The sequence below is a fragment of the Labrus mixtus genome, chromosome 6, assembly GCF_963584025.1.
Source record: "Labrus mixtus chromosome 6, fLabMix1.1, whole genome shotgun sequence".
NCBI classification, from domain to species: domain Eukaryota; kingdom Metazoa; phylum Chordata; class Actinopteri; order Labriformes; family Labridae; genus Labrus; species Labrus mixtus.
In genome coordinates, this window is record NC_083617.1 from 4,868,087 (window position 1) to 4,880,365 (window position 12,279).

At 40.4% G+C, this 12,279-nt stretch overlaps 1 protein-coding gene across 9 annotated transcripts in view; it reads right to left on the reverse strand.

Moving 5' to 3' along the window:
• The window catches only part of adgrb3 (adhesion G protein-coupled receptor B3), a 146,955-nt gene that overhangs the window by 16,702 nt on the left and 117,974 nt on the right, over nt 1–12,279 (reverse strand). For all 9 annotated transcript variants that reach the window (XM_061039593.1, XM_061039590.1, XM_061039592.1 and 6 more), the window contains 2 exons: nt 11,944–12,047; nt 11,743–11,845 (listed from right to left, as the gene is read on the reverse strand). In XM_061039593.1, the coding sequence (XP_060895576.1) occupies nt 11,743–11,845; nt 11,944–12,047 (207 nt within the window). The remainder of the gene's footprint in view (nt 1–11,742; nt 11,846–11,943; nt 12,048–12,279) is intronic.

The window sequence follows — 12,279 nt, forward strand, 5'->3', positions numbered from 1 at the left end:
GTTGAATGTTGTTGGCAGGTTTAGTGACATTAGTGTCAGATGAGTAGCTAATGAAATATAATCACCCCACTTAAAGTGATAGAATCCATTTAAACTGTAATATGATAAACCTTACTTATTCTTCAAATAACAAACTTATAAGTGAGTCATTGTGGATTCTGGTTGATTTAGCTAAACATCTTTTTTTTTTAACTTTGCTGGAGCAGAGATCTGCCGGGATTTTTAAAAAATTGTTCTTCTGGAGACATAAATGGTGAGAGATAAATTTGCTGGTATGTGTCAGCAGGGCTGGGAATCTTTGTGTCGGATTCAAACTTTTATCACATAAACAGGATAAGATGTGTGCTATACCAGTTAATTAACACATTTTCTGATGCTCCTGTGAGGAGGTGTTATCTGGTTAACCCTTCTGCATTCCTTAAATTAGCATTTCTATCATTTTAAATACTGCCAATTTACCCAAAGAACCAGAAAAGAAACACATGCTTTCTCTGCAATGCTTTAGAGAAAGATGCACCTTAAAGGCTTTATATGCGATTTTTTTCATCCAGCAGATGTCGCCCTTGAGCACCAGCATGAAACCAAAACAACTTGCGCTGCATTGTTGTGTTAGCATGCTAATGCTAGCGATCTTTATTCTGCTCGTATCTTCACACTGCATGTAAATTTACCTGAAATGAGCGTGATCTAGAAACACAGTTAAGCAGTGAGTACAGTATGTTATTCTTCTTTTCTCTAGTCCCTCAATTAAACAACTTTTATACGTGAGGGGAGGAGTCAGCCGGCCGTCCTGGCGATGTAAACAAAGTGAAGATAGGACTCGGAAAACATCACAGACAGTGGGACTCGGGTGTTACACCCATTGTAGACAGTCATGACTCACAGAGTTATTTTCAGAGGATATACTTGATTTATATTATATTTAAGTGTGAAAAATCACATATAAAGACTTTAACATACAACATTTAAAAGCTTCTAATGTTGCAGAGATTAAAATCCCAAGGCAACACAAAGTTATGGGACGCTCTCATGGCTCACTGCCACCTGCCCGTGCAGTAATTACAGATGTGTACACCTGCTTTTAGAGAAATCACACAGACTTAAGAGCATACCCACTGTTCTGTGAGTGAAAAAGTGTGATGAGGAAATGTTCCATGAAAGTAGGAATATAATGTATTTGTGCTATTTCTTAATGAAGGAGAGGTTTTGAAGGACACAGCTATACGTCCTTTACAAAGCTACTTCTTGAGTTGCAGCGTGTTCTGTCCAAGGTACTGAAAATAGAGCCTGCCTGTGTATTATTTCCTGGAAAACAGGTCGCATACAGCCGTTGTGTGTGTCACCGTTCACTTGAGTGTCTGTACCGTCCTGCCTCATTAGTCCTGGAAAAACAAAACACCGTGCAGTGTGAAAAGAGAGAAAGATGCATTATGGGGATATTGTGTCGGCCTCGGTCGGACGTAGGCAGCCGCACAAAAAACAAGGTGGAAATCGAGAGTCCACATTGCCCTTTGGAGAGGCAAATGCCGAGAGATGCCGAACACACTGTGTCCGTATCCATGGAAACAGAGAAACTGAGCAAGGGGACCACATTAAAAACAGTGCGGAGCTGCTAGACATGTAGAGGTTGTGGGTATAGGGGCAGATGTGGAGCACTTCAAGCCAGTTCAATAATGACAGTTTAAGGTCAGGACGGGCAATTTAAAGGAATTCTGACCTGACTAAACTCTGACAGAGAGGGCCGGGCTGAGCATCAATGCTCTCTCAAATTCTGAAAACTAAAAGCTTAGATACAATGAACTATTGCACACTTTGCTTCATTGTGCTGTGAAGAGAGCGAGAGTGGATTGAAGGAAGAAAAGGCAGTGAAGTATTGTTGAAGAGAAATACAGAAAGAGATTTTTCATTTTTTGCTTCTAGCAGGGCTGGAAACAGCTTTTTCATAATTGGATCAGGCTAATGTTTACTTGATTAAATTATTCTCCTCAGATCTGCAGGCATTTTAATCTGCTGATCAATATTCAGTATGAAACCCTTTGAACTCAGCCAGGAGAAAATGGAAAAGGTTTGTCGGTGTCTACTTTTGGTGTTTTTTTTCTTATTTCGTGAAATCATTTCTTTGGAGAATCGTCTCATGATTAATCGTTCTAAAATCTACCCAACCTACGTTTACGCAAGTCAATGAGATATAAACATTTATGTGAGTATCGACATATCGACACAGACATCAGACGCGAAGTTGGATCAGCTTTTTCTCAAAGTAAACACGAAAACATAACGATCCAAAACAAATCTAAACGTAGACACAAACAATCTGCACCAATAAAACCATCTGAACCAAAAGTAAAAAGTTTTTAAAATGTTAGCTCCAGATATTAAAGATTCTATCATGGCTCACTTAAAACACGATCGCAGAGGCTATAGTCATCCAAGTGGGCGACCCGGGTTTGATTCCGACCTGTGGTTTCTTTCCCGAATGTCATTCCCCTCTCTCTCTCTCTCTCTCTCTCTCTCTCTCTGGCCCCTTTCCGACTCTATCCACTGTCCTATCTCTACAATAAAGGCACAAAAAGCCCCCCAAAAAACCTTCAACAAAAAAAAACAAACAAGATTGCAAATATATGTGTTTACATTGCGGTCGTACCGTCCAGCTGCACGTTTGCACCACATTTCAGCGTGCAACGTAACCTATTTTCGTCCTCGATGAAGTGCTTATATGAAAGACTGAAGTCTTTGCTTTGGCTGCAAGAAGAATAAAGGCTCTAGCTTTTAAATTATTTAAAATTCAGATACTTTGAAACACTGTCATGGAAAACAAGCATGACCTGCTTGAGGCTTTTTTTCAAAGGATTCAAGTAAACAGGCAACAGTTCACCTCGTCACAATAGCACATATTTTCCTCATAAGATCATAGATCTAGCTTGCTGGAGAAAACAAACATTGACTGCTTTGTAGTCATGGTATAGTCCTCCAAAGTAGAGATGGGACCGATCTGATCTTATATTTACATATCAAATATTGGACTGACGGCGCAGATCCACGTCACCGATAAAGACAGATGTTTGGGCACTTTTAAAAATCCTCCACTCACACAGTCTCACTCTGAAGAGGGTCAGACTGAACTGTAGTGTGTCTCCATGACGACGTTCAGACGAGATGGAACAGCTCTTTCTACATGAGTACAACTCTTAAAACTTTTAATTTGAAAAGCCTGAAAGCTGTTGCTGCTTCCTGTTTGTGTGTGAAGCCAGCACAATGCAATGCAATGCTGGGTTTACTAAAGCTTTGTGTAGCCTTACACATCATACCAACAACAACAATAACACTATAAGTTGTGATATAAAAACATCTGAATCAGGATCAGGAGGGGTTCATATGTTTTCAGAATTGGATCAGAACTGGGAAAAAAAAGTGGATCGGTGCATCTCTACTCCAAAGAGCGACATTTTTATCTAAAAAATTATAGCATCACTTCTCTCTCCTCTGGCGTTGTGAATCAGTGTGGGAGGAGGAGGCTGCTTGTTATTTTGACTGAAGCACCCTCTGTTTGAATCAAGCAACAAGTGGCCTCGGTGCTTTTATACCGCACAGTGAATGCCTGGGTGGAGGATTTTAAAATCTCCACACAACAGAGTGGTGGTGATGATGATGATGATGGTGGTGGTGGTGGTGATGATGATGGCAGAGTGTTGTTGAACTGCAGAGAAACACTGAACATCGACTTTGCCACTACAGTCAGAAAATGTTTTTTACTTCTTTTCTCGTTCAATGGATGTAGCTCAAACAAACCTGCAGTGAGTTCATACTTAAAACACTTCTCCCTACTACACCTCAATATACAAATGTATGTATGTATATATATATATAATATATATAATACTCTCAAAGCTTTAAACCATTGCATACAAGTATTCTGCTGAAGCCCACCAGAGGATTCCTGCAGCTATGCATCAACAGTCCCCCAGAATCTGGTTCAACATAATCTCCAGACGAGAGAAGGAACTACAATCATGGGGAAAGGACACCGTGACATACAACATCGAGATCTGAATTTAGACATTTAGCTTTCTCCATAAAAGGCTGTGAATTCAGACAAACATCACCAGCCACACCACAATGAATCCCAAATATGTATTCCTATCTTTCCTTTAAGTGCTGGTTAAGTGAGTTGAATTCATTTTGAGCTCTTTTTGTGCATGGTGATGTGTATTTATGTGTATCCTGTTCGGTTATCTAGATAGCAGAATTTTAAGCCGTGATATGATGTTAGTAAAAACCAAACAATAAAGCCACATGATTTGACACCACAGTGACAAAAAGAAGTCCTCTGTACCAAATATCTGAAAATGTCTTGTTTTTAATGAATACAAATTGCAAGCCAGCTCCTGCACAGCGTCTAAAATTGTCCCATCTATTTGTGCAATTTAGACAGTGTCACCTCCTCTGCCCTCTGTCTGTTTGTAGGAGACAGAAACACAACTTTTGTATCTGTTTGAGAGCCCAAAAGGAATGGAAAAGTGTCAGTATTTGTCGACCTTTGAATTTGAAAGGACCACTTCTGCTGGTTTTCTTTCGCTTGAGGCAACTTTCCGCTAAAGATATGACTGAAGATCTGGTTTTTAGGCCCCTTTGGCTACAATCGAACAATGACATACTGGAGATTGTTTCATTTTAAAAACACATGGTATACAAAATGTTTTAAAAAACCTCAGTTTATCGTGTTAATAGTTTTTGAATCTGTAGCATATTGTGGTTTTATTTCAATTACAACGTTCATTTTAAAGTCCCAAAAAAAGGAACACAACATTTAAAATAACCAAAAGCCAAAAACTCTGTGTCGTACATCACTTCCACTCTTTGTATTTGAGCTATGATGATCGATTTCATTGTTCCAATAAATACATTTTTTTAATTTCAAAGTTCAACAAAGGTGTTTCCGAGTATATAAGACTGAGCTGCTGTGTGTGTTGTTTATGCAGTTCTCTGTCGTCTGATTATTAAGTTACGCTGTTTAACATTCAACTAACGGCAGGTTTGATTTAAATGCCTGCACCTCAGGATGAGGAAGGTCACGCTCTGTGCACTGAATATATTCTATCGCTGTGCATGCTGCAAGTACTGCATGTGTATCACACAGTGCATGTACCTATGTCCTCCAGCACTTTATATCGTGTAGGAACATGTACAGCACAGAAACAGATTTTTTTTCTTTTTGTTATTTCACTTTTTTTTTTGCATTTGTTCCCAATACTCTCACCAGTACGTCATCTCTGAAAACATAGAGAGCTGAATTCATGGATGTTACGGGAATCACAAGCTATATTTAGATCACTAAACACAAACGAGCCGGACGCAATACTCTCCAACCTCTCGTGCAATATGATCATATTACAATATCTACCATGTTAAAATATCCTCTGATACTGTGTGAACGGTGGTGCAGTGGTGAGCGCTGCTGCCTCACAGCGAGGAGGTTCCTCCTCTCTGTGGAGTTTGCGTGTTCTCCCCGTGCATGCGTGGGTTTTTCTCCGGGGTAATACGTCTTCCTCCCACAGTCCACAGACACGATCATTAGCTAAACCCTTTGACTCCTGATCGCCCGTAGGTGTGAATGTGAGTGTGGCTGGTTGTCTGTCTCTTGATGGCAGCCCTGTGATTGACTGGCCCCGGGGTTGAAAAGCGGTATAGAGATAATGGTTGGACTATGTGCAATAATGTACTTAAACAGTAACATGTTGAACAGTATGCACACTGTGTGCAGTACAGTGTGTTTTTTTCTCTATAACTGTGAGTGTTCAGACTTCAGCTCTGTTTGCGCTCCTCAACTATTTTTACTTTTTATTGAATTGTGTGCACAGTGTGCTCTTCTTCGGCTGTCCTTCCTCTTCACTGTGAACTTCTCCGTTGTTGGACGAGTAAAGGTTTATCTTATCTTATATTTAATTCATAAAGAGGATTGTTTTAACCTCTTAGTAAGATTAAATATATCATTGTTTGGACAGGATAGCAGCCTCGATAAGCCATCTGTGGCTGTGATACTAGAAATGCAGTGATTAAACAAAAAGGTGATGGTTTTTAATTTCCGGACACCTCAGGAGGTTTAGTCATTGAAAAATCAAAAGTAGATTAGGAGGCTATTCTTTATTGTGCTTTTTATTCTCTTAAAGGTACAGGCACGAGTCGAAACACCTTGATACCTTAACCTTCTTAGTGTATGACTCAATACGGGATGAACATTTTACATATCTTACTCCAGGTTCAGTCCTAATTCTGTCCTCTCTTGCAAACCCGACAGCATGCCGCTCCTCTCTCTCTCTCTCTTTTGCATAAACCCGGATGAACAATGACTGAGGACAAAGGAAAAGCACAGACAGGCAAAAGGTGACTCACTGACTCCCATGCTCCCAGAGGACACCTCCACACCAAAGAGATGATTTCTATGAGACGATGAGCGAGTCAGAATCCACAAACAGTGCAGCCAATTATGCTCACTTCTTACAAGAGACGGGAGGAAAAAAACAAGTGAGGCAGTGTCAGGCAGCATGGCAATTAAACCCACACAGGGGCTATGTTTTCTCTCCTCCTGCTAGCCAACAAGTCAAACACGGACTTCTACAGAATGTCTGATCAAACAAATGAAAGATTTCTCAAATATTATTACAACAGGAGCGACGCAGTGGAAACAGAACAAAGGGGCGGAAGTAATAAATTGTCCAGGAACTCTAATAAACAGCTTCGGGAGACGGAGAAAACAAACACAACTTTGGAACTTGAATGCAGGAACAAACAATGGATTTGTCACCGTGGAAGATGTGCCGCCTCGGAGGAGGAGGTTTGATTTCTAGGTGTCCAAAAGACGAAGAAAAACAAACAACAGAAGTTTGTTTTAGTATCTTATTTTAAAACCTCACAATGTGATCCATCTTTCTTCTTATTTCAAATTTCAAAATATTTCAAATATATAGAATAAACATCAGGAACTAGAGAATTGAAGCCAACTCAATTATTCATTTCTAAAGTAATTTGATCTGTTTCTATATGTAGTTGGGCGGGTGGAAGGATGGGGGGGGGGGGGTCTTTTATGTAACTCTTTTTCCATTACAATTAAGAGCTGTGTTATCTGGACTGTCTCTGCATGATAGCCAATAACCTTAACTCTATTTATCCTTATTTCTGAACTGAAGTCTTGGGTGTCTGGTTTGGTTTTGGTCGAGTTTTGTTACATCGACGGAAATTGTTGTCGTTTTGGGAAATAGACAGTTTTCAGTTCCCCTTCAGAGTTTCTATATTATCTATGAATCCACTCATCCATTATCTTTACAGCTTTTCTCATTTGGGGTCGAAGGGGGGGGTGGAGCCAATCCCAGCTGTCATTGGGCGAGAGGCAGGGTTACAGTCAATCACAGGGCTGACATATAGAGACGGACAACCAGCCACACTCACATTCACACCTACGGGGCAATTTTAAAGTCAACAGTTAACCTAACGAGCATGTCTTTGGACTGTGGGAGGAAGCCGGAGTACCTGGAGAGAACCCACACATGCACGGGGAGAACATGCAAACTCCACACAGAGAGGCTCCTGCACGACAGGGATTCAAACCAGGAACCTCTTGCACCACCATGTAGCCCTTATCTTTCAATGACTATCAATAACCAGACCTTTAAAGGAATACAGAATAATGAACCTCTGTGAGCAGACTAGTATCAGTCCAAACGTTAGAAAGCAGTTTTATTATTCATCTGGAGTTCTGTTTCCTGGCACCCACACAGATTTTTCGCTGAATATTTACTCTCCGTTTAGCTCTGTATTTAGTGTCCTTCACTTCCAGATGAATACATCAGAGTCTGCAGATAAGTTCTCTGCTGTGTTGGTTAGCTCGTTACCGAATCCCTAAGCGGAGATGCATGAATACATTTCATGTGACTCCATATCCCCCCCCCCCCCCCCCCCCGTGATAATGAGAACATTTCTGTTTGAGATCTTGACTTGTGTATCTCGTTATCTCAGGATAACAATGCCGTTTTTTTTTGTTTTTTTTTCCGATTATGAGTTAATGTCAGCGGTTTCCTCTACATCTACAGAAATTGAACTCGATATCACATCAAAACCTCCAGAGTCCTGAGATAAGGAAATACACAAGTCTGAAAAAAACAACAACAACAACAACAACAATAGAAGTTAACTCATTATGACGGGAGAAGGAGTCCAACACAATGTATGGATGTTTGTCCGTTTAGCACTCTTGTAGCTCATTGCTTACATTCTCTTTTATCATTAGGCGCTGTGCACACAGGTGGTATAAAGGAGCTCTTTATCTGATGCTAGGATGATGATTAGGGCCATGAGATTATATGAAAACTAAATGTTGCAAAAAGAAAACTAAAAGGTGCACCATCATCAATTTTTTAAGGATTATATTTGAGGATTTTTATGCCTTTATTTAGAGACAGGACAGTGGACAGAGTCAGAAATCTGGGAGAGAGAGAGTGGGGAATGATATGCGGGAAAGAAACCACAGGGTGGAATTGAACCCGGGCCGCCCGCTTGGAGGACTACAGCCTCCGCATATGGGGCGTGCACACTAAACACTAGGCTACTGGAGCCCTAAGTGCCCACTTCTTCATTCCACTTGTTCTGTTGATATAAAAAAACAATAATGCAGCTACAATGTTTGAAGTATATCACATCATGTCTGTTTAGATGTGACTGAGTCAGCTGTGATTGAATCTGACCCCCTGTGAGTGAGTGAAGGTGATTTGTTGAGTCACTGTGAGGGTCGCTCACATGACATCTACAGTGTGTCAGAGGATTTTCAGAAAAAAACACCACCTAATCTCTGCAGATTTCTGAGACAGATATCTTATTAGCGGCATGGCGGGCGAGTGTTCACTGTTAAGTGGTGGTCCTCATAATCAAGACAGGAGATGACTGGAGCGCTGATTAAATCTGACAAGGCTTCAAATCAGCTCAGCTTAGAGAAAAAAGGGCCTCGAGCTTCGTGCATTCAGAGTTTTGGCTATAGCACTGTGTTCCAGATGTGAGGGCCAGCATTGAAACAGATGAACTCAAACTGACTGGGTGATGTTTTTGTTGTTATTCTGAGGCGGTTAAACTTCATGCATATCATAAAACCTTTTTCTGTTTTTTTCCATCCTTGTAGGTTTACAACATTTTTCATCTTTTGGTCCACATTCATAATTAATGATTCAATTTTTACTGAACGTGTGTAGATTAATAGAAGGAAGCGTTTTGATTAATGAGTGGGGTCTGGTCAAATACGAGCCCCCCCCTTCCACTGCTGGTAAATCCATCTGTTCCAAGAATAGTTCATACATGTAAGCAGAGGGCAAGTGGCCATGCTTTAAATGCATTTCTAACGATGCAATACCCTCATAGATATATTTATTTATTTATTCGATTTTTAGCTCTCTCTTTTTTTTTTTTAATATGCACTTTAAATTCTACGACTGCTGCACTGCAAGAGGGTCCAGATCCAAAAGAAAACCGGCTTGTTAATGGGCCGAAAAAACTAAAGAAAAGGGATTAATGAGGAGAAACAGTGGGACATAATGAGCTGAGGAATAAACAGTGTGTTCCTTGCGAAAAGGTAAAGGTACACTGAGAAAAATTGTTACACAATAAAAAATGGACAATGTGTCATTCTGTAGTGCTGCCAAATGACTGAGAAGGGCATCTGCGTGGGCAGCTTGTAAATCCTAACTACTCCTTGCCAAACAATCTTTTACATTAGCCACTTGTTTACCGGCCAGTTATGAAGCCCGGAGACAGGATGTGATACATTTTTTTTATTGGAAGCCATTCCTTCTTTTAACTATAACAGTTGTCCTTCTGAAATTCCTGCTGACTTCATTTAAACTTCAGTTCTCATTGACATCCAACAAAAGTGGTTTTTATAAGCCAGTGTGATGGCTGTGAGTCATTTCGGTAATGCACACTGCCCAGAAAATCAAAGTACGAGAGCTCCAACTATCCTCCAATCCAGCCTCATAAGCTATACATTCACCATTACACCATCCTTTCAGGGGCAGCAGCGTCGCAATAACTTCATTAGGCTTTGATTGAGCGCTGCATCATGTCTGCCTGTGTGCATCTTGTCTGCCTTTCTGCTAGCACGCTGCAGAATATCCCAAACTGCAGGACTAGCAGGGCTTCACATCTGAACTATAACATTACAACTAGCATCAGTACTCCAGCTCCAAGTGATCCCAGTGTCCCCTTTTTTGGCTTATGTCTTATAAAAGTTTCCTTCTGTCCTTGAAATTTTAACTACATTTCAATATCATCATGCCAACACATTGGGGTTATCTCAGGTTTTACCAGAGGACAATGCAACACCTGAGCAAAGAGCAACGATCCTGAGCCTGCACAAAATAGATCAACATCTTGTAGAGGCATTAAAACACTTCATTTTCCATTTGGACCAAATATGAAAAGCTTTTTCTCCACAATATCCCAAAATAAAAAAATGAGAGCTTTGCTAGAAAGTGGCCATAATCTAAACGGTTATGTTCGTTTTTGTTCTCTCAATGACACAGCAAACATCTGTTACACAAACGGCACTGCTCCCTGTGAGTTGGGAAGTATACCTGCAAAAACTGTCAGATGGTTCAGTACTTCAACACTTTTCCAGTGAATTGAAAGGATACAGTATTTGTAATTTTAATGAGCAATAGTATTAAGAAGCACCAAAGCTTTTTAACCAATCTGAGGCATAAATCACAGGGCAAAGAACAGATGTTCCTAAAGTCATTTAAGTATATTTAAAAAAAGCAAAAGCTGCATTAATGTCTCAGAATTGTGCAAATACTGAAATGTTGCCAATTTATCTGTGCAATTTCAGACAGAGTGCAGGAGTTCACTTGCAATTCAAAACATGAAATTGCTTTAATTGGGTTGCCTAGGACTTCTATTTTTGTTACCATGGTATCCAAACAAGTATAAATATCGTTTGATTTTTACAATCAAAGTTCTGCGATAGTGACAACCTTAATACTGTTTTTTAGAGGGCATATGAAATCAAATAATTGTGTGTTTAATCACATATCTCTCGTGTTGATTGTCAACTTTTTGCCACTCTCCGTCCCAATTGTGGCATTTTTTTAAAAAGTATCTTTTTTAGAGTTTGAGTCATTTATCTTTGAGCGTTGAAAGTCTCTGTGATTCATCATTCATGGATCCTGGGGGCTCGTACGAATTATTTATCCAATGAAACACTTCCCTGAAGTTTTATGAACCTCCTCTGTGACGCACAGGATCTATGAACAAGCTATAACTACACCATTGGCTACTCTAAACATCAGTTCATTTCCACAGCTAGTCCCTGCTCAGCTTCCTATTTTGAAAAAGAAAGACTCCATGCTGCTGGATCAATGAGTACTTTGCTCGGAGTTTCACAGGAACGTGATGTAAATTCTTTAACCTTTATCGTCTATTTCCTGATAAAAGAACCTCTTGATACACTGCTGCACAGAAGTGTCAAAGCCCATTCTCACACAATTCAATAAAAAAAAAAAAACCTGAAGATCTTTAAGGAGCTCTCAGAAACACAAAAAGAAAAAGCGCTGAGCCTCGGTTCAGCCTCGGCAAGGCCTCAGTGAAGTGCCACTTGGCATTGCACTATTATCTCAGGTTAAACTCCCTGATGGATAAAACATACACTGGACCTCCATTTTTATTTTTTTTTGGAAGCTGCTGAATAAATCCGTAAACGACACTTACCACATTGTGGGTCTGCGTTTGTCCGACGAGGATCAATATGTTGGAGCAGATTATAGATAAGCAGAAGTTGAGCAGGATGATGGATCTTTCTGAGCGAATATATCTAAAGGAAGAAAAGAAGAGTACAACGTTAGAGTATTTCTGTGAAGGGATTCTTCATCATGTGGTTGCAAGCTTTCGCTCTCAGTGTGTTGCACTTACCTCCATAGCACGGCATAGATCACTGCCAACGTGATCAAGGCGAGGCACGACAGACCACAGCCAACTATCAATGTCACAGATGGGACCCCTGAGTACTCCATGGTCTGTGGAGGAGACGGAGCAAGACGGAGCAGTCAGTGGGAGGCTGGATGTGGCTCATGCAGGACAGTAAATCTTTATGGTTGCCCAGAGATTGCAACCAATCAAAACAACCACCGTGCTTATTCTCAACAGTCCACCCATGGGTTTCCTTAATGTACTGTGAGGTTTGGAGTGCATGCGTGGGCTTTGAAGGTTGTTTATATTCTGTACATGACCAAAACTTTCCACCTATCG